Source organism: Xiphophorus hellerii, chromosome 23 (assembly GCF_003331165.1).
Source record: "Xiphophorus hellerii strain 12219 chromosome 23, Xiphophorus_hellerii-4.1, whole genome shotgun sequence".
Lineage (NCBI taxonomy): Eukaryota > Metazoa > Chordata > Actinopteri > Cyprinodontiformes > Poeciliidae > Xiphophorus > Xiphophorus hellerii.
The window spans coordinates 8,520,349-8,543,771 of NC_045694.1; the positions used below are offsets into that span (position 1 = coordinate 8,520,349).

At 36.5% G+C, this 23,423-nt stretch overlaps 2 protein-coding genes across 3 annotated transcripts; one reads left to right on the forward strand and one right to left on the reverse strand.

Moving 5' to 3' along the window:
• Nucleotides 1-1,007: 1,007 nt before the first annotated feature.
• On the forward strand, nt 1,008-21,434 carry xkrx (XK related X-linked). Of its 2 annotated transcripts, none has more exons than XM_032555385.1 (3): nt 1,008-1,828; nt 18,555-18,808; nt 20,451-21,434. In XM_032555385.1, the coding sequence occupies exons 1-3, from the start codon at nt 1,494-1,496 to the stop codon at nt 21,275-21,277; spliced, it is 1,416 nt and encodes a 471-aa protein (XP_032411276.1). In that variant the 5' UTR covers nt 1,008-1,493; the 3' UTR covers nt 21,278-21,434. The 2 variants fall into 2 exon arrangements, with proteins under 2 accessions (XP_032411276.1, XP_032411277.1); XM_032555386.1 differs by lacking the exon at nt 1,008-1,828 and adding an exon at nt 14,337-14,607.
• Nucleotides 13,278-17,100, reverse strand: LOC116714682 (enamelin-like). The gene is made up of 2 exons (XM_032555387.1): nt 15,445-17,100; nt 13,278-13,982 (listed from the first exon to the last, which is right to left on the reverse strand). The coding sequence occupies exons 1-2, from the start codon at nt 16,182-16,184 to the stop codon at nt 13,781-13,783; spliced, it is 942 nt and encodes a 313-aa protein (XP_032411278.1). The 5' UTR covers nt 16,185-17,100; the 3' UTR covers nt 13,278-13,780.
• Nucleotides 21,435-23,423: the final 1,989 nt, after the last annotated feature.

A 23,423-nucleotide genomic window follows, 5' to 3' on the forward strand; every position in this document is an offset into this window, starting at 1 on the left:
CTTATTTCCATAACAGTTTTATTAAATCTGGCTCGTCATTTACACTTTCTGATTTATTTTGACCACTAGATGGTGAAAGACTCATTAAAAATCGTGTTTAATGTGAATATTTCAAGTGGCTCTATTCTCTGGAGGCCTCGTTTCACACAGCTTACGAAACAGTTTTTCAACATTCACAGGAACAGGTCTGATTTCAGACCAGATTTCATTAGAACCAACACGTCATCTGTTTAAAATGAAACTCAAAACGAGCGGATAGCCCATCATTTCAAACCGGAAATGGGATCTACATGCATTCACCAGCGTTAGGCTTTAAAATTATTACTAATTTATTATTTTTAAAAAGGCCCAGTAAAAAACAAAAAACATTTACAGCTCAATTAAAGTGTTCAGATCAGGTTTAGTATAAGTTTATATTATGCTTCAAACCTTTAAAACACAACGTGTCCGCTCCTTAACAGTTCGCCGGAGAACAACTTGGGTCAAAGTGATGACAGTCGCTGAGGGAGGAGTTTTCCGTTTAAATAAAGTGCAAAGCTTTTGCGTTTGGACGTGTATAGAAAAAATGGAAGAATGGTCGACCTATCAGAGAAACATAATCTGGAAAGAGAAATTCGTGTTCAGACGTTTTAATCAACTGTTAAAGGTCCTCCTAGAAACTGATGTTGCGAATTAACTAAGTTTTTGATCTATGTTTTTGTATATGTCCCTATCAAATAAACATAAATATAAATAAATTTGCCTCATAAAATGAAGCACAAAAAATGGCGGTAGGACTTGGCAGACACCATGGACTGCACTCTCGAAACTAAGGACGTGTTACGCCAGTCTTAAATTATGCTGACCCAGCGTCAGGTTGTAAACGGCTTAATTTTATCAAATATTTTATTTCCGTTGTAATTCACTAGTTTTTAATTAGATTATTTACATGTCCTGTTAATTTCAATAAATCTGGGTTGATTTCTGTTTTATTTTGAAAGGAGGTTGTATTTCCGCTCTGCCTCCGCCATTACGGTTGACTTGACGCAGCAGATGAATTAACAGTAAAAACACGCAGCCCAGCTGAGCAGCAACAATGCGGTGTGAGAAACACCCACAACCCGGTGGGCTGGGGCTCTCTCTGTGTGTCTGTGGGTGGCTGTCACCGGCGTGGAAGTTTCTGTGGCTTTAGCTCGACTGTACGCGTCGTGGGCTGAACTTTCTTGAACTGCTGGACGCTGCCCATGCGGAGAGAGAGCTGATCCGGGAGAAGAGGCGTTTTCCCCGCTTTCTTCGACGGTAAATCAAACCCTACTGGGGGCGGACTGTTTGTGAGTCAGCCGAACCGTGGAACGGGACACAATGAGACACCTGCCATGATCGACTTGGTGGAAAGTTGGGAGCGACGGCGCATTAAAGGGATATCCCGCAAAAGTGATGTTTTTGCAGCGTAGTTCAATTTACCTGTGATTCATTGCTGCAAACCTACTGATACCGATATATGTGAGGTGGCCATGGAGGAGCAGGGCAGCGAGATCACGGACATGGAGCGGTGCTCCTCCCCGGAGGAGTACGGGCTCGTAGTGGAGACCTCCCGCCGCCGGGTGAACCCCCCACTCAGCGTGGTGTGGACAACCATGCTATACTGCGCAGAGTTCATCACCGCCTGCATCCTCTGCAAAAGTTACCACAAGTCCAACGATGTGATCTGGATGAGCTTCACCATCACCTTCATGCTGGTTCCCGCTGTGCTCATCCAGCTGACCCTGACCTTCATCCACAGGGACCTGGGTCGGGACCGGCCGTTGGTTCTGTTCCTGCACCTGCTGCAGCTTGGACCGGTCATCAGGTGGGAAACGGGGCTGTTCTTTAAAACGCTGAACATGATGCGTCTGCTGGTTGTTCTGGGTTTTAAACTTTTACAATAACAAACTTGCATTAGTCGCCCAGACCCACTAATCTGTTACTAATATATTCTGACAATAATCGATTAATCTGATGAAAAATTGGTTTATTCTGCAGATTTTCTGTTTAATCACTGAAGCAAATAAACAAATGAGCATTAAAAAATTCAAATTCAAAATCCTTCATTGATTCCCAAAGTATTTCAGCTTTTCCGATGTTAATCAGCTGCTTCCTGTTGTAAACCACCCTGTTTCTATGGTTACACTTCACACCAAAACAGCAAAATATGAAAAATGTTGACAAAAATCTGTCCAACTACACAGAATCCAAAACAAGAAGAAGCTGTTTCCAACCAAACGTAATATTTCCCCCAGGAAGGGAGGAATAAAATTTTGAAAAAGAAAAAAAAATCTCAATGGAAGTATAGATGTACTCCAATTTGCTGCCTCTATGAACGGTGTAATTCTAGAATAATGCAAACATTGAACATATACCTGCTGGTTATCCTGGTTTTTTTTTGTTTACTTTTTGAACAACAAACTTGCATTAGTCCCCCAGAGAGTCACTAATCTGAGCTCAGCCAAACCAGACTTTAAAATAACAGGAATTTACTCTTCAAAAGCCCCCTTAAAGTGTGTGTACAATGTATATGAATTTGTAACATGCAACTAACAACTTTCCTAACAACTAATCAATTAATTGGATTAAAAATAAACAGGCACATTCTGCAAATTTTTCATGTACCCTTTAAGCCTTTGTATACCAGATTAGAATGGTATTAAGATACAAATAAACAAATAATAATTGATATGCAAACTTTGAACATGCATCTGCTGGTTAATCTGTTTATTTTTTTACTTTTTGAACAACAAATGTACTTAGTCACCCAAAGAGTCACTTATCTCTATATCACTATATGATATTTCAAACTTCCTATAGCTCAGGAAATTTGAAAAATAACCAAAATAAAACATATATAAAATAATAGAGAGTAGGGCTTCAGCTAACGGTTATTTTAGTAATCGATAATTCTGACAACTAATCAATTAATCGGATAAAGAAAATTGTCACAAGCCCTTTTATGGAATGGTAGAAATATATTTAAGTATGCAAATGAACATATAATCAAATGACCTTTTTGTGTCTGTATTCCCCAGTTAACAGTAAATCAACTACTAAATTTGTTGATTATTTCAATCAATTTATTATAATTAACTCAATTAATCATTTCATAAAGCAATTAATCGTTTAATAAATGATTAAAAATGTTAAATATAATGTTTTTTTCAAAACAACCAGAAAAAAGATTCAAAATAATTTGTGAACAGATTTGAACAGAACAGAATAACCACATTGTGAATCAAATAAACAGAAAACAGGAATGATGTGTTCACTGGATGGTTTAACCTCAAACCGAATCTGTGCTGGTTTCCCAATTAGATGAGCAGCTGGGGGCTTTTACACGTCTGATTTGCCTTGCTTTGTTTTGTTAAGTTGACGTTTTTATCATGATTGGATTTTTCCAAAAATTATTTGCAAAGACAATCTAAAAGCATTTGCCAGGATCCATGTAAAGTGTCTGGTGAAACTATTTGCATTTCAACACATGGCACAAACCTCAATGTGCTTTTTTTCCCTGAGATGTAGGTGACAGAAAAACACAAATTAGTGCCTAAATATGAAGTGGAAATAAAGAAAGCCATAGCTTGAATTTGCTGACAAGACAAATTTTCATTCACTCCAAGAGAATGTCAATAAAAAACCCATAAAAAGTAATATCTTCAGTTTGCCATAGATCATGTAGAGGATACAGCAAATGTGTGGAAAAATGTGCCATATAAAAGCATATTTATGTGTTAAAAGGCCTAGTCAAAGCTCAGGTCTAAATTCAATTCACTTAAAAATACTTTATTTATCTCAAAGATAAATTTATTGTCGTAACCCATTCACATATCTTTAAGAGTCGTTGTGGATGGTGATACTGTGATCTCCAGTAGCAGTCAAGCTTGCAACGAATCTGAAGAAGCCTCTGACCCAAGCAGAGCTTCAACACGTTTGGTCAGCTGGTTTGACCTTTGTATGCTCTGTACAATGGCTGCTGGAAAAGCCAAGAGTTTTGTTGTTGACTTAAAATTAAGAAATCACTTTCTGCATTTTTGTTGGTTGTGCATGAGGCTCTAATTATGCTTCTCAAAGATGTACGGGTTGTATAATTGTTTATCTGTTTGCAGCCATTTTCTCGTGAGTGTAAATGTTGAGTTTGGGGCGTGGCCAGCAGCACCTTATCTGGAAGAGGCCCAAAAACAGAACTGACCAGAGTAAAATCTCATTATCTAAGAATAATTTTGTGAAAAAAATGTAAATAACACGATTTGTACTGCTCTGTTCTAGGAAGCACAATGGATCATCTTTAAAAATTGGTTTAATGAAGGAAAATGTAGATCATGCTATTTATTCTTCAGACTACTTATACTCCTGCTAGTAATTTTACTAGCATTGCTACATTTCTACAATAAATTGAGAGTTTGAGGGAGCATCCTGTTGTCCTCACTGGACAGCTTCCACTTTCCATTAGCGTATCATGGAGGTTAATGGGAGACGAGTGGATGTAGAGAGCATTACGGCCCGGCAGGGTCATCTTAAAGACCTGACAGGATGCTGCTGAAGTTTTGTTTTTTAATGATCCATCATCATAATAACTTCCTGTGAGCCATTGTTCCTGCAGCAGATAACAAACCAGATGGGCTGCAGCGGCTCTGAAAACAAACCTACAACAACACCGAGCATCCTGCATTAAGAAAATTATGGGGTTAACCGTTCATGATGGTCTGAATTAAAGGCTGTGCAGCCTCTTTTTTGACAGAGTAACCTACATAGCTCCTCTGTGTCCCAGTAAGCTGTCCTTCATGTGTACAACCCACATATTTCTGTCCAGTGTCGTCCAAACGTTTGGGAATTAGGGCCAAAACTGTCATGTTGAGAGAATTCAAAAGCTTAATATCTTTACATAATTAAAACTGTAAAAATGCATTTCTTGAGACATGTATTTTTTTTATTTCTTCAGTAATATACTAAATAAACTAGAGATGAAAAATATATTGGCACCAGCATCGCTATTGACTGATAAATAAAACTGGGCCAATAAGAACAACACATTTATTTTCATCTGTTTTGTGCGTGTGGAGGCAAGTGACCAAACAAAATCATCCAAAGGGCCTCAAATGGCCCCCAAGCCACACTTTGGCCATCCCTGATATAGACAGCTGTCTGGATCGGGTTAACTGTATGTCGATACTAAAGTTACATGATTTAAGATTTTGTTGAACAACGTTCTCTGGAGTAATAAAAATAAGGCCGAAACGATTAATCGTGATTAATCGATTATTGAAATGATCGTTAAGTCTGTTGCAGTAAGCAATAAATCAATTAACTGCATGATCAATTAAAATGAGATCAATAATTTCCAATTGCATGATTGCTTTTCTTGCGTCTCTTTCTATCAAAAAACTGGATGACAACAGTCTTCATTCGTCTCAACTTTTTTAAGGATAATTTTGTTTACAGAGAATTCAGTGTCCATTTTGTTTGTTGTTTCTGTTCTGTTTTAAATATTTAAACTATTTTCCAGTTACAGACTTAAATATTAGTTAGAAATTAAGGTTTATTGACCTTTGATATGGTGCGGTTGCATTATTATGCCATTACTATTTCATTACTTGGCAATGGTCTCAAAACAACATTATAATTGTTTATCACAATAACTTCTGGGATGATTTATCGACCAGCAAAATTTGTTATTATGACATGCTTAATAATCGTCAACAGATTTAGTAAAGTGGAGAATAAAAACTCTAAAACGGGCCATTTGCTGAAAGAACAACTCACTCAGAGCAGTAATTTGGCCAAAACTGTTCAGAAAATAGGTACGTTTTGAATTTAAGATGAAAAACCTGATTTGTTTGTAAATATTTTCCACCTAGAACTCAAGTAGCAAAGTTTTGGCTGGTTCAAATTCTGTAAAAAAAAATTGTTACGCCTGCCCTAATTGGACAGCAAAATGAATGTGTTGGTGTTAAATCAAGCAGAAAAGCCTGAGCTTTTCACATGTTGATGTAAAAGATTTTCTTTAGCTGCAAATGGATCCTTAGCCACAAGTGGTTAATCGTACTGCATTTCAGTCAGTTTATTTTTCCCTATTTAAAAAGGAAATTTATTTGTTTATTTGGATCTGATGCATTTCTAACATTGTATAAAAAGGCTTAAGTGTCTAAATGAAAAACCTGATGAATGTGTCGATGTTTTTGTCCGATTAATCATCAGAATAATTTATAGAATACTCGATTACTAAAATAATCATTAGCTGTTGGCACAAATAAAACATTTTTTCACCGTAACCATTTCATTGTTCACTCATTTTTAGTTTAGATAAGCATGTATTATATTAAACATATTGTCTTTTGAGACTTTTATGCTCATAGTTTTGGTTTCTGGGAGCTTTAGATCTGAATTTTGACTGGAAACTGGAAAACGTTTCTTCTCTTCAGTCTGTTTTATGTTTGCTGGTTTTGGTCTGGTTCCAGTGAAGTCTCAGCTGTTTGACACATGGCCTAATTTCTCATTCTAATGCTGCCTGTCATGATATGAATAGCTTTACATTTTTCACATTTTGTGACATTACAGTCACAAACATTGATGTATTTTGTTTGGATTTTGTGACATAGACGGACTTAAAGTTTTTCTGATCAAACATCTTAAAATTTCATGGTTTGTTCAGATTAAATTTTGCAGTCCAAACCCGTTTTGTAATATCATTTCTTCCTCTTTGCAATCTGTCAAATCAAACCAGACTTGTTCGTCCCTTTTCCTTGTTTTACTGCCTTGAACTTTAACATCTAGGAGTGACAAGTGGGATGTTTTGTATTTTCTACACTTTTAGTTTCTTGTTCAATTATCTTAGCACACTTGGAATAAGACAAATCTAACTATTGGAGGTTGTTTTAAAGTAATTATTCATTAATATTGGTTAAGAAATTAAGATTCAAGAGGTTGCCATTAATACGTAGAAAAATGTCTTTGTTACAAGTGGAATAAAATGCTAGTGGATCTGGTACTTTTAAAATTAAATATTAAGGAATTGCTGACTTAAAAAAAACCTACATGTTGCTAACTAAGTTTTGTCTTATTTCAAGTGTACTAAAATATTTTCACTAGAAACTACTTCAACAGCAGAAAATATTACCAAGTATTTTAGTCTAGTTTCTAGTGCAAAGATGTTAGTGCACTCGAAATAAGACAAGCAAGACATTCTTCTCTTGTTATACATGATCTGCCAGTGGAAATATTCTATTTCCATAAATACTAAGGACTTATTTACTTAAAACAAGCTCCTGTAGTTTGCTGAAAAGTCACTTGTAAATGAGTTTTGTTTTACTTTAGTTGCAGTAAGATATTTGCACTAGAAGCTAGAGAAATACTTGGTAAGATTTGTTGTTTTTGCAGAGTATGAGCTGCGTGCGCTCTGACCTGGGGTCGAACTTTCCGGTTCATCCACTTTTGGGAACATCCACAACTGTTACTAATGAGTTCATACCTGGGGAATCTCTTTCTTGTGGCATCCAAATGTTTTGAAAGTAACCTTTTTAAACCGTACCAAACCAAAAATGCAGAAACAGCCGCTCTTTTGCGATCAGAACTAGTTGCTTTCGCTGTATGCCCACTTGCATGAAGCTTTCAGGTCAGCAAACTGCCACAGCTTCTGCTTTTTCAGGGTTTACACTTGCTGCTGAACAGCTAACGTGGTGCTTTTATTTCAGAAACGCAGCAGCTGCTTACACTCTGAATTTCTGGGTAAATAGTAGTAGTAAAGGGCACAGTCTTTCCTGGCGGCTTCTGCATTTTATTTCTGTTTTTATTTTTCAGTTTGGAGCGGATCATGGGTTGTCATTTGTCTGAGGTTGTGTTTGCCTAATGGCATGATACGGTAATGTCCACATGATTTTCAAGCTGAGTCATGATTTAGTATGAGTTAGTCACCAAGATCAAGATTTCTGTCAAACCATTTCTGCAGATTAAAGTCCGAAAAGTCCTCCTGTGTGGAGCAAAGAGTAACACAGAGGTGCCCCTCCCACACGTGTTGCTGTGCTGCCACACCTTTCCCTCGGTTACAAAATAATTTGGCCTTTTGAACAGAGAGGATGATGGTATGGAAGCTAAAGCAGTGCCTTCAAAGTAATATTAACTTGTTTTACTTAAAAATTTTTGAAATTCTGCATAATGCAGTGCTTGTTTGTGAAATGAATGTTACATTTTTACCTTTTTTTCCACATAAAATCTAAAAAAGTACCGTATTTTCTAGAATATATTCACACTTTTTTCATTGTTCTGCTTGACATGTCACCGGATCATATAATTAACATGATCCCACTCATGATTAATAATTTATAAATGAACATGACTTGTTTTATGTGTTTTTCCTCTTTATGGTGCGACTCATAATCTGGAGCAACTTTTAGTCCAAAATATACGGTAAATATTTTTCTACCTTTCACTGCACAGCTAGAAATATTTTGGATTGAATTTATTGCACTTTCTTAGCCCAAAATAGCTCAGTTAATGTGAAAACATGAACATTTCCCACAGATTCTCAATTTGATTTAGCTCCAGATTTTGACTAGGCCATTCAAACACATGAGTATACTTTCATCTAAGCTGTTCTATTGCAGCTATGGTTGTCTGCTAAGGTGAACTTCTACCCCATTCTCAATTGTTTGTCTCTTACTGAGGGACAGCATCCCCACAGCATGATGCTTCCACCACCATGTCTTAAGCTAGGTTCACACAGCAAGTCTTGATGCTCAATTTTTTTCTTGATGTTTGTTGATACTACTGAATGATGTGACCACAATTAGAGGTCTGTGTCGTTTTTCAACCCCAAAGCGACTCCAAAATGCACAGAAGAAGAACTTTGATGCCACGGCGGCACATTGTTTCCAGAAGTAATAATGGACGGAGCTATTTATGGATCGATTTTAATGTTTATTCACCAATGAGAGCCAACGGTTTTGTCACAAAATCATAATGAGACAAACAAAGCTGGTAAACGAAAGCACAACGGTTTAAAAACTGCCGTTTCTGTATGGTTGGACAATAAACCAATAACTTTAGCTGCTCAACCAGTGACACATATGGCAACAAAACAGCAAAATGTTTGATATTCTTCATAATGCAGTGCTTGTTTGTGAAATTAATGTTAATTTAAAAAAAAAATCACACGAAATTTAAAAAATAAAATCTATTTGAATACTGTATTTTCCAGACCAACTATTTGTAGCTCAACACAGCCACTTCATCCACCTGCTACTCTGGACATGCACACCTATTTTTCTTTTTCATATTCATATTTTATTTCTTTATTTTTGTGTCATTACATCAAAACAATATCTTATCCTGTGAACTTCTTTACTGGCAATGGCAATAAAAATGATTCTGGTTTAACCTTCCACAACCAGCTGAATACGTTTGGTGGAGTCAACTGACTCTCTCACTCTTTGGTTACCTAGCAACTCTCTCACTCTTTGGTTACCTAGCAACTCTCTCACTCTTTCGTTACCTAGCATCTCGCTCATTCTTTGGTTACCCAGCAACAACCTGCTAAGTAGCTGACACAGTTTGCCTTATACCTGCTTTAAAATAAAAAATTTTTAAAAACGGCGTAGAGTGAAAACTGTGGATAAAACAGGAAAGTTCAGGTCACTGACCTTTTAGTTTCAGTATTTCAGATAATTAAAACAAAAAACGACTCAGTAATTGTCTATTGACTGATATTAACCTTACTATTAAACTGTGAAAAGAGGCTTGTGAGAGCCGTGATTCACACATTGGGGTATTTTTTTTATTTATTTCATTGTTTATGGGGAAAATGAAATGATTTGGGTCACATTCACCTGCTGTGTGAACTTAACCGTACAGATATGCTAGCGTTGCATTTTGTCAACACGCAGCAAATCAAACTGAGCTCCTCCAAAATTATCACAAACCTGTTGGCTGATTCTCATTAAATTTCACAAGATTTATTTAGCTGTATCAGGACTGAAAGCTGATTTTCCTGTCTTTTAAAAACAAAATCAAAGTGATTAGATTATGTTAGCATTTTTTGTTTGCTCTTTTATCAAGTTGCATCTGATATTTTTGCATGCTTGGTTAGAAAAATGCTAAACTGTTTTATTTTTCTAGCTGTTTATGTTTTGCTTCATGACGGAGGACAATCATGTAAGTGGCTCTACCTGTTTCTGCGGCTGCATGACTCACATAGGAAGAAAATCTGCTCCACTTTCTGAACTTTGGTTTGTCAACAGATTAATTTACATCAATGCAGTGAATTTACGGTGCTGTTGGGCGTAGTCGTTAAAACGAGGCAAAGAGTTCAACCTGCGAGCTGAATTTACGTTTCAATTTAGATTTAAGATGCGTTTTTATTTTTAAAGAGATTAGCTTTGCTCTGTTAGCGATCTGAGCTTTGAAAGGGAGAAATGTGAGTTTGGACTTTGTGACAACAAGCAGAAATATTTCCTGACTCTGTATTTTTGATTGATATCCATTTGAGGGAGAACGTGGGCTGCAGACTTACGGTTCCCACTGGAGTCGGGCCAGAGACGGTTCGGCCCAAAGTTCACAGTCATTCATTTACACGTTGGAGATAAAGCTGCATGGACCTCCTGACGGCTGCGGCGTTTAGCCTGCGTGGTGGCGGCGTTTAGCCTGCGTGGCTGCGGCGTTTAGCCTGCGTGGCGGCGGTGTCTGCAGCTGAATGTTTATTGATTATTAAAATATCTGGAGCTGCAGGTGATGAGCAGCGATCAGTTGATCAGGATTTATCAGGATTCAAATTGTTCATCCTGCACCAGATTGGCAGAAATTAACGTCTTCGTGTTTACACTGATTATTGATTATTGATCAGAATGAAACTTGATACAAACAGAATAAAATCAGGCTGAAGGTTGATCTTTCATCCATCCACCCATTCATCCATCCATTCCATCATCCGTCCACCATCTGTTTACCATCCTTCTGTCCATCTCATCATCCATCCATTTTATCATCCAACCATCCATCCATCCGACCAACCAATCATATCCTGTTCTTTCAATTTTATAATTTTTTGGGGGAAATTTTTAAAGTCCATGACTCTTAAATTCAGACTTTATTAGTTCTGTAGGATTTATTCTTGATAAGTGAACGTCTAATGAAAATATGAGTCTGGAAAAATGTGTGTGTCTAAAATCCAGCGCAGGTGCATCTGCTGGGTGTGCACTCTTCTTCTCTTTCCTGCACTCCTCTTCCCTCTTCATGAGCGCTTTGTCCTTGGCAGCGATTTTAAAACCGCTCTAACACAAAGCAGCTTTCCGTCTGTGCCGCTCTGCTCTGTTTGAGCACAGCTTTAGCACTTTCAGTTCAGGAAACCTGTGTTAAGATAACAGTGCGCTGTGATCTGGCCCTTCTGGTCGATTAAAATCGCCTCTGCTGCGGTTCGGGGCCCTGATGGGAGGCTTCCTGTGTGACTCTGGGATGGTGCAACTCCTGACTGCTTGTGGCTGCGCAGACAAACACACCATATCTGCTATCAAACAAGGAGTTTCAGCTCATAATGTTTACAGATAGTAACCGGATACAGCTATACATTGGGCAGCATAAGCCTTGGGGGAACCAAGATGGCAACCAGTGGGAATTTAAATAAACGACTTTACTGTTGCTGTTGATCTGAAATCGGAGCTTGTGGGTGGGTAAATCCTGCTCTGACTTGTTCTTTTTTCTGAGTAAATTACATCTTGAGACATAATTACAGTGAGCTCAAGCTAGTCTCAGCACGCAGTTTGTCATCTGAGTGTCAGTGAGCCTGATGGCGAAATCTGAGGAGAACAGAAACAGGATGATCGCGCTGCACTGCAAAAACACAAAGTATTTTTGGTCTAGTTTCTACTGAAAATATCTTGGCACACTTGAAATAAGACAAATATAATTTACAAGTAACTTTAAGGAAAGAATTAGGAGCTTGTTTTAAGTTAATTCCTTAATATTGAAGAAAATGTAGTTAGTGAAATAATCTGCCACTGGAACAAGAAATTTCTTTCTATATTAGAAGTTCAAATCTACAACCTGAGCATTAAGGCCATACTATAATAAATAAATAAAAATAAAATTACATAAATAAAATAGTATCACGAGAATAAAGTCATAATATTTTGAGAATAAACTCAGGAGAATAAAGTCATATTGCCAGAATTAAAAAAACATAATAAATAAATAGAATAAATTAAAACTAATACCAGGATAAAGCCATAATAATATCAGAATAAAGCCATAATATTAAGAGAATAAAGTCACAATAATATCAGAATAAAATCACAATAATATCAGAATAAAGTCACAATAATATCAGAATAAAATCACAATAATATCAGAATAAAATCACAATAATATCAGAATAAAGCCATAATATTAAGATAATAAAGTCACAATAATATCAGAATAAAATCACAATAATATCAGAATAAAATCACAATAATATCAGAATAAAGTCACAATAATATCAGAATAAAGTCACAATAATATCAGAATAAAATCACAATAATATCAGAATAAAGCCATAATATTAGATAATAAAGTCACAATAATATCAGAATAAAATCACAATAATATCAGAATAAAGTCATAATATTAAGATAATAAAATCACAATAATATCAGAATAAAATCACAATAATATCAGAATAAAATCACAATAATATCAGAATAAAATCACAATAATATCAGAATAAAGCCATAATATTAAGAGAATAAAGTCACAATAATATCAGAATAAAATCACAATAATATCAGAATAAAGTCACAATAATATCAGAATAAAATCACAATAATATCAGAATAAAATCACAATAATATCAGAATAAAGCCATAATATTAAGATAATAAAGTCACAATAATATCAGAATAAAATCACAATAATATCAGAATAAAATCACAATAATATCAGAATAAAGTCACAATAATATCAGAATAAAGTCACAATAATATCAGAATAAAATCACAATAATATCAGAATAAAGCCATAATATTAGATAATAAAGTCACAATAATATCAGAATAAAATCACAATAATATCAGAATAAAGTCATAATATTAAGATAATAAAGTCACAATAATATCAGAATAAAATCACAATAATATCAGAATAAAATCACAATAATATCAGAATAAAATCACAATAATATCAGAATAAAATCACAATAATATCAGAATAAAGTCATAATATCCCAATAGTCAGATTTCAAGAATAAAGTTGTACTAAAATAAACATAAAATGAGAATAGCCATAATATGAGAATAAAATTATATTTTGAGAATAAAGTAAAAATTTTTGTCTGTTCTCACATTATTTAATTATTTTTCCCATTATGTGACTTTATTATTCTAATTTTATTATTTTATTTTCTTAACTCGTCCTTAATATTCTGTTGTAAACTCTGTTGTCTTGTTCCAATCTACTTCACTTATGTTTAGCACTTTTTTAAAATTAATATTAGGTAATTATTTACTTATAACAGTATTCTATATTTTGCTGAAAAGTTACATGTAAGTTATTTTTGTCTTATTTCAAATGCACTGAGATCTTTACACTAAACGTTGACTAAAAATCCTTGGTAATGTTTTGTGTTTTTGCAGTTTAGAGCTGCTGAAATAAAACTGCTGTTTCCTTTAACATTTCAGGACATTTGTTGTGTTTGAGCTTCTTCTTCTTCTCTGGTCTGTTTCAGTCACAGATGGGAACAGACTGCATGTGAAAAGTTGCAAATGAAGAGCAGCTGCCCACGTTTCTGTTTATAAATCGATTCAGCGGCGCTTTAAAAATCAGCACATTTATTCTGACTAATCCACTCGTCTGTCGCTGCGGTGCCTTCGTTGCGTTGCCTTCGCTGCGTTGCCTTCGCTGCGTTGCCTTCGCTGCGTTGCCTTCGCTGCCACACCGAGTCCCGCAGGTTTCTGCTCACAGAATATAAAAATGGACGGCCTGCTGGGTTTCTGGTTTTAGTCCAGTGGAAAAGTCTGGAAAACCAAATAAGGAAGGAAAATATTTGTAATTCCACATGTTGTCGTTCTTTCTTCCTGCTTTCCTCTCGCCCTTCGTTTATTTCTTTCTCCCTCTTTTCCTTTCTTCATTTCTTACATACTTCTTTCTTTTTCTATACCTTCTTTTCCTTTCTTGCATTTTTTCATTCTTCTGTCTCGTCTGTTTCTTTTCCTTCCTTCTTTCCTTTGCTCTCTGTCTTTATCTTATTTTCACTCTTTTTTTGCTCTTCTGTTCTTTTCCTCTCTTTTTCTTTTGCTCTTTCTTTTTGTCTTTCTGTCTTTCTTTTGCTCTGTGTCTTTTGCTTTCTTTCTATTTTTGTTTTGCTCTTTTTTTTTCTTTGGCTCTCTTTCTGTTGCTTTTTCTTTTCTGTTGTCTTTATCTTGTTTTTTTTGTCACTCCTGACTTGTGCTATTTTTCCTTATCTTGCTTCTTTTGTTTCTTTCATAATAATTTATCATTTCTGGGAAGACGAACACAGATTGGTTAATCTGGAGAGCAGGACTTCAGCTTCAGATTACAGTTTATCCATAAATATCTGATGGGATTGGATGTTTATTGGAAACCAGCAGCCAGTGTTGCCGGATTGAGCAACATGTTGCAGTGAGTTATCAGTTTTACTTCCCACATTAAAAATGATACAACTGAATTATGGCTTTTTGTTAGGAAATAGAAACAACTTTTCTAAATGTAAGCGAGTTTCACCGTTTTTCCTTAAAGTTGTTGGAATATGTTTATAAAAAATGTGGAGTTTATTTCTTTTAAGTGGTTTTTATTTTGGTACAGGTTTTACAAAAAAAAGCTTGTAAATGTAATTTAATTTTTTGATAGGATCAGCAATGTTTTCTATCTATATTTAGTAGAAGAAATTAAATAAACAATGTTGCAGAGGAAAACGTTGACACAATGTTCATTTTGATGGTTAAAAATAGAGTAAAAGTTTCTGTGGTGTTTTTAAATGATAACCTGACAGAGTTTTTCTCTCTGGTGTTTTAAAAATGTTTTTTGTTCTGTGGTTGATGGACGGTTAGTTTTTAACTCTGTTTATGTGAAAGTTTCTTAGAATGTAAAACTCTGCATATTAATTGAAATATAAATGTGTTAAAATTAAGAAAAAGATTTCTTTTGTGCTTTTTTGCTCTTTTTTCACTTCTCTTTCATTAGTTTTTTCGCTCTTTTTTCTTCAACTCTTTCTTTTCTTTTATTTTTGCGCTTTAGTTCTTTCTTTCAGTCTTTCTGACATGTTTTTCACTAATTTTTTCCACTATCTTGTTCTCTTTTTTCCTCTTTTGCATCTTTCGTTCGCTCTTTTTTTGCTCTTTTACTCTTTCACTCTTTTCATTCAATTGCTTTTTGCGTTTTTTGTGCTTTTACGCTTGTTTTTAGATAGGAATATCTGTCATAAATAGGTTTTGTTGCATCACAGGGAATAATAGTCACCTTGCAGTTGAGAAGTTTGTTTCGTCCTCTGCTGATTGTCGATGTTCCTTTGAGCAACGCACTGGTGCTAAATCTGACCACCAATCCATGTATGAATGTGTCTGTGAGCTGCTTGAAGACCGTTCCAGTGCAAAATAGTTTTGAGAAATTGGTCTGCCTAGCCTGTTTTTTGTCCTTTTTTGATTGTTTATTCTGTAAAACTCTTGATCCATATTCCTGCTTGCAGCCGGTTTAGTTTGATCGATCTTCCTGCTTGCAGCCGGTTTAGTTTGATCCATATTCCTGCTTGCAGCCGGTTTAGTTTGATCCATATTCCTGCTTGCAGCCGGTTTAGTTTGATCTATATTCCTGCTTGCAGCCGGTTTAGTTTGATCTATATTCCTGCTTGCAGCCGGTTTAGTTTGATCCATATTCCTGCTTGCAGCCGGTTTAGTTTGATCTATATTCCTGCTTGCAGCCGGTTTAGTTTGATCCATATTCCTGCTTGCAGCCGGTTTAGTTTGATCCATATTCCTGCTTGCAGCCGGTTTAGTTTGATCTATATTCCTGCTTGCAGCCGGTTTAGTTTGATCCATATTCCTGCTTGCAGCCGGTTTAGTTTGATCTATATTCCTGCTTGCAGCCGGTTTAGTTTGATCCATATTCCTGCTTGCAGCCGGTTTAGTTTGATCGATCTTCCTGCTTGCAGCCGGTTTAGTTTGATCCATATTCCTGCTTGCAGCCGGTTTAGTTTGATCCATATTCCTGCTTGCAGTCGGTTTAGTTTGATCGATCTTCCTGCTTGCAGTGGTTTAGTTTGATCGATCTTCCTGCTTGCAGCCGGTTTAGTTTGATCGATCTTCCTGCTTGCAGCCGGTTTAGTTTGAGCGATCTTCCTGCTTGCAGCCGGTTTAGTTTGATCCATATTCCTGCTTGCAGCCGGTTTAGTTTCGGCTGTGAGCGACTGTAAACTGTGTGTAAAGATTCTTGCTGAAGCAACAGTGTCTGGCGGTGCATTCCTGCACGGCGATGTGAGATTTAGTGCTGCAGGGAGGATCTGCTGAGGGGCTGAGGTCATGAGCTGAAAACGCAACTCCCAGTAGTTTAAGTTGAAGTTTATTTAACTCACTTTTTGTTTCTGTTTTATGTTGTTTTAATGGTCCAGGCTGAAAACTTGCTTCTGACACAATATGAGGGTTATTGCGTTTTTCTTTTTGCTTTTTACCTCTTTTGATTAGACCTTTTTTCTCTTCTTGCACAGGAGCACATATTTGTGTAAAGCCAGTTTTTCTGTCTGTATGAGCGACACCCACCCCAGAGACCAAACAGAGAGCATTTACCTTGCAAACGTTAAGGCAGCCACACCCAGACGTTCTCCGTTTATCCTCCGACTGCCCTCTGCTGGAGCGTTCACTGGAAAAGTTTGGTTTGGCCAAGATTTACAATGAAAGGCCTCTTTGTTATGACAAATGTGTAACTTAATTTCCTGTATGGAAAAATGTGTAGCCACCGTTGATGAGTACAGAGTAACCTTTAGCTGGCAGATATGCTACTTTCTTGTAACAAATATAGTTTTACTTGCATCAGGGTTCTTAAAATAATTGGAAATGTCTTGATTTTAAGGTTTGGAAAGTGCTTTATTTTTATATAAAATAATTAAAACTAGACAGTTTTGTAATAAAGTGCAAACTAACTTTTGATTAAAAGCTAAATTTGGAAAACATTTACAGTTGAAAGCAGATATTTTACATTTTTCTCTCTGCTTGTAGTTAAATTAAACTAAACTTTTATTGTTTTAGGTTAACTAGAATTACCAAAATTATTTATATTTGCTAAATGCCAGGAAATTTTGTGAGAATTTTTTTTTAGAGATTTAGATATTGTGTTTAATCATTTAATTTGAAGGTTATTTATTTAAGACGATTTGTTTTGATTGTTTCGAAGCATTGAATATTTTTTTATTCCTAGTGACTTATAGATGTATTGTACTGTGTAACTGAATTAAAAGTTGGCTTTTGTTTTATACGTTATTGAAATTTGTTGTTAAATTAGTGAGACATTTCAAAACATAATTTTGTTAGATTTTATTTTATCTTGTCCCTGCTGTAAAATGCCGATACATCACAAGATATTGTTAATAACGGTGACAAATTATATCACAGCAGTGAATTTTAAAAAAACAAATTAGTCATCCAGTAGATCTTTAACTCCATATTAAAAGTTGGTACTCCTTTCAAAAGTCTAATTTTCACTGGAGAAAATGCATTTTCAGAAAAAAAGGCTAAAAAATGTAAGTCAACAAAAGAAATCTTGCTGAAATTTAATAGAAAGACTGTCAGCTGAAAACAAACTGATTTCCATAAAAGACAAATAAAATACTGGAAGAAGCATAGTTTCATTTTAGTTAGAATAACCCTTAGCTGGAAAAGGATAAATTAGCTGACGTTGAAGTAAAAATAGCTGATATAAAAAGCAGAACTGTGAGCTGATCTACTGGAACAGCTGGAGGAAGCTGGTGTTTTCTCAAGCACTGCAAAAAATTACCAAGTAATTTTGTCTAGTTTCTAGTGCGAAATAAGAGAAGTGTACTAATTTTCAGCAAGGTTTAGGAGCTTGTTTTACGTAAATAATTCCTTAATATTGTTTTTTTTTTTAAAGTACACATTTCACTGAGGCTTATTTTGCTTTTATTGTGGGAAAATATCTTATTCAGCACTTTTTCACCAATATTAAGAAATTATTTACTTAAAACAAGCTCCTGTAGATTGCTGAAAAGTTACTTCTTTTGTCTTATTTCAACTGTACTAAGATATTTGCATTAGAAACTAAACCAAATATACGTAGTGAGATTTTTTTTTTTTTTGCTTTGAAAACCTTTACAAAAAGCTAGACTGAACTTCAAAATCAAATATCAATTATTCATAATTCTCTAATAATTCAACATCTTAAAAAATCAACAGCTTTGAATTGACTAACTGCATTTTTATCACATACCCTAAAGATGTTTTTTGTTTTTAGATCTTCATGATGTAATCTTAAGAAACCTTCCTGTAACTTTTAACATGATGTTGCCCCCTGCTGGTGCTCACGCGGTACTACACTCTGACCTCCCGATGCTTCTCATTCTTCAGGTGTTTCGAGGCGCTGGTGATCTACTTCAAGGCAGGCCAACACGAGGAGCCTTACGTCACCCTCTCCAGGAAAACCAACCTGCAGAAGGGCCGAGAGATAGAGCTGGAAATCGGGCAGACGGAGCGGACCCTGGCCACGCACCGAAACGCCTTCAAACGCACCGCCGTCATCCAGGCCTTCCTGGGCTCCACTCCTCAGCTGACGCTCCAGCTGTACGCCACCATCCAGGAGAAGTACATCCTGTCTGACAGACGTAAGAGATGCTGGTTTATGCCCTCCGTTTGAGCTTTCTCTTTTTGCAGAAATTACATTTTGAGTCTTAAATGTACAGTATATTTTGGGGCATTTTGAATCTCTGAGTTGTATTTTTATACGTTTATTTAAGAAAAATAAGTTGACATTAAATACGTTAATCACAAATCTTAACTTTAATCTCATCTTGTACGTAGTTTTCGTTTTTCTCACGGGACTTTACTGTTACGTAAAACACTTCCACTGTATGGAAGGCCATATGGGCCATAAAACGCCACTTTTACCAAACGTTTTAGCTAAAACGTCACACAAAAAAACGCCAGTTTATGACTTAAGTCACCAAAATACTACAAAAGTACATTGAAAACACAGTTTTTATGCAGTTGTACGACTGCATAAAAACTGCAGTGTTTGAATGATTAAACACTGGTTGTCATTCAAAGTGGCGTTCAATTACTAGAATAAACACCGTAGTTTTCACCATTCAGAAGGTAGTTTTACAACAGCATAAAAAAACAAGAATTTGAAGGAATTGTTGCAGTATTTTACAGAAAATTGTTTTTTATGTGGCTTTTTAGCCAGATGTGTGGTAAAAGTGTCGGTTTGTGACCACATGGTTATACAAAAAGTTCTTTAAAAGTATTAAATTTGTGTTGGGAAAACTTGCAGAAGCCTTATAAGTTGTATGGTCTTATTTACATTTGGCTGTAAGACTGAATTCTGCAAACATGCTGATATTAGTATATGTTATGATTCATTCACAGTTTGTAAACATAAGCTTTATTGCCTGAAACTGAGAGCGAGCTCAGTCTTTTGGGAGAGGCCTTGCTTTGGCCTGAAGGTGGCGCCACAGCAGGAGTTAACATTGATCATTAGTCATGAAACGCATGAGAATTACTTGATTCAGTCATCATCAGTGTGAATGCATACAGGAGTGTTGGATGGATGGTTGGAACCAACCCAACATTCACACCAATAAACACATTTAAATCCTACTTCAAAGCCTCGATTCAACTCTAATTAAACCCTACAGTCAGAACAGGACTGAGGTCAGGTGGTTTGCTTCCTGTACTTGGTGCTCCTTGGTGACTAATGCCCTGCTGGGAACCAGACACACCTGAGTTTATATGAGGCTGATTGAGGTCAACCAGCTTCTGATAAGATCTGAACCAGTTCAGACGGAGCTGAATGCTGCTCCAGTGGAAAGTCAGGGAAAAACGAGTCAAGTTCAACCAAAAGACATTTGATCTCAGTGTTTCTGCTGCGGCAGTGAGGCTGGAAACCTCACCTGGAAAACCTCACCTGGAAAACCTCACCTGGTTCAGGAATGTTTAACGGTCTGGAAAACTAGAACGCTTTGGGAAAAAGCTTCTGCTTCCAGACTCTATTAACCAGCGTCTGTCCTTCCTCTCTTCCATTTGTCCTTCTTCCTTTACTGCATCCATCCATCCATCCATCCATCCATCCATCCATCCATCATCCATCCATCCATCCATCTCTTCTGGTTTCCATATTTAGTTTCATATTTGCTATAATCTGATAAAAAAATTATCTGTAATTTCCCTTCAGAAACGTGTGTGTGTGTGTGTGATACTCCAGGTTATTCCGCTCCGGTTGTGTTAAGCTCTCTCTCCTCTCTGCAGTGGCGTTGATGATCATCACCCTCATCTCCATCACCTACGGCGCTCTGGTCTGCAGCGTCCTCGCCATCCAGATCACCTACGACTCCATCAAGGTGCGGCTGCGGCCCGCCGCCTACCTGTGCATGGTGGTGTGGCGGGCCCTGGAGATCACCACCCGGGTCATGACCCTGGTCCTGTTTAGCACCGCCCTGACCCACTGGGTCATCCTGGTGGGCGCGCTCAACCTGCTCTTCTTCTTCTTCCTGCCGTGGGCGGAGTTCTGGGCGCGGAGAGGCTCTCTGGCCGAGGGCGTGGAGAATAACCTCTCCAAGCTGGGCACCGCCGTGGTGCTGTGCATGTTCACGCTGCTGTACGCCTGCATCAACGTGTTCTGCTGGTCGGCCGTGGAGCTCGACCTGGCAGACCAGGAGCTCATCGACCGGAAGCAGAGCTGGCTCCGCCTGGCGCTCTACTACTCCGGCCGCTTCCTGGAGAACTTCGTCCTCATCACGCTCTGGTACTTCTTCAAGTCGGACTTCTACCAGTACGTGTGCGCGCCGCTGGTGGTGGTGCAGCTGCTGATCGGCTACAGTGTGGCCCTTCTCTTCATGCTGCTCTTCTACCAGTTTTGCCACCCGTGCAGGAGCCTCTTCAAGTTCAACGTCCACGACTGCCTGCACTGCGTCTGCTGCCGGCGCCGAGCCGCGAGCCGGCGGGGCAGCATGCCGCCTTCCTACTCCACCGCTGCCACCATGCTTAAGGAGGAGCCGCTGGAGCTGCTGGACCCTCAGAACTGCCTTCCTCCAGACGGCGCCGGGCCGCTGGGCGAGCGGGAGTCTTTAGCCTGACAGGAAACGCACCAAAAACAGAAGGAATGCTGGGAGAAACGAGACGCTTAGGCAAATCTGGAAACAAATCAAGTATTTTGGGTCAATTTCTAGTGAAAATAACTTGCTACACTTGAAATAAGACAAACCTTACTAACATATAACGCTAAAGATCAACTTCTTAAAGGTATTTGATCGTTTTCTGACGGTAATTCAAAATTATGTTGCATTTTTTAGATGTTGAATTATTGAAGATTATTGTTGAAATTCAGCCACGCTTCTTGTAAACAGGTTTGTTCACTGTTAAAGCAAAATCATACCAAGTATTTTTGGTCAAGTTTCTAATGCAAATATCTTAGTACACCTGAAATAAAACAAAACTAACTGAAAAGTAACTTTCCAGCAAGATACTGGAGTTTGTTTTAAGTAAATAAATCCTTAATATTGATGAAAAAATTACTGGTTCCAGTGGCAGATTATTTTCATTTATGATTTCTTTTATATAATTTATAAGTAAAATAATCTGCCAGTGAAACTGGAACGTTTTCATCAATATTAAAGAACTATTGACTTAAAACAAACTCCTATTTCTTGCTGAAATTTAGTTTTGTCTTATTTTGAGTTGACTAAAATATTTGCACTTGAAGCTACACTGCAAAAACACAAAATCTTATCAAGTACTTTTGGTCTATTTTCTAGTGCAAATATTCTTAGTACACTAAAAAATAAGACAAAACTGGCTTGCTTGTAAATTTACAGAGAGATTTAAGAGTTTGTCTTTCGTAAATAAATCCTTAATATTCATGAAAAGGTGTAACAAAACAATTTTCTGCAACTACAAGGCTTGTTTCTGCCCTGCACTGCAAAAACACAACATCTTACATTTAACTAATATTTAAGAACTCAACCTCTACAAGATAATGTTTTCTAACGCCAATTCAAAATTATGTTGCATTTTTTAAGATATTGAATTATGAGAGAATTAGAAATAATTGAATAATATTGAAGTTCAGCCTTGCAAAACCAAAATCATACCAAGCTTATTTGGTCTATTTTCTAGTGCATATTCTGCAGTACACTTGAAATGAAACAAAACTATCTTACAAGTTACTTTTCGGCAACACATAGGAGCTTCTTTTAAGTGAATCCTGTCCAAACTTGTTGATGATAATTTCTGAGACAAAGTTTGTTTTAGAGTAAAAAGTCACTGGAGATTTCTGACCCCACTTCACTATGACAGTAAAACACAACAAAATTTAATAAATAACATGGTTAGTAAAAGAAAAACACTTTTGTTTACCAAAAATATATTACTTATGATATAAGACATACATTTGTTTACTTAAACTAAGGACTTTTATTTAAGTCAATTCCTTAACGTTGTTTTTTTTTTTAAAGTACTGGTTCCAATTTTTTTGACTTACATTTTTCATATTTCATAATAATTTTCATCAATATTAAGAATTTATTTGCTTAAACCAAGCTCCTATTGCTGAAAGGTTACTTCTAATTTAGCTTTATCTTATTTTAAATGTACTAAAATATTTTCACTAGAGGCTACACTGCAAAAACATCAAATCTTACCACGTATTTTTGGTTCAGCTTCTAGTGCAAATATCTTAAATCACTTGAAATAAGACTAAACTAACTTACAAGAAAGTTTTAAGCAAGAAATGGGATTTTTTTTTTGAGTAAATAATTCCTTAATATTGATGATAAAAAGCTAGTTCCCCTGTCAGATTATTTCACTAAGACAACTTTATCATGTTATCAGTGAAATAATCTGCTTTTCATCAATATTTTAAAAAGTATTTACTTAAAACAATCTACTAAATCTTGCTGAAAAGTTTCTTGTAATTTAGTTTTATTTTATTTCATGTGTTATAAGACATTTGCAGTAGAAAAAGAACCAAAAATAATTGGTAAGATTTTGTGTTTTTGCAGTGTATGAACTTTCCTAGATCATGATTACGCCACCAAAGAATGTCACACTTGGAGATATGCGGCGATGCTCAAAAGCAGGTGATGAAAGCGCAGCACTGAGCCAGGTGTGTGTATGTGTGTGTGGGTGTGGGTGTGTGGGTGGGTGTGGGTGTGTGTGTGTGTGAGTGAAATGGCTGAAACACTGACCCAGGACAGTTTCAGTTTACCTCCTCTCAGGGTTTCA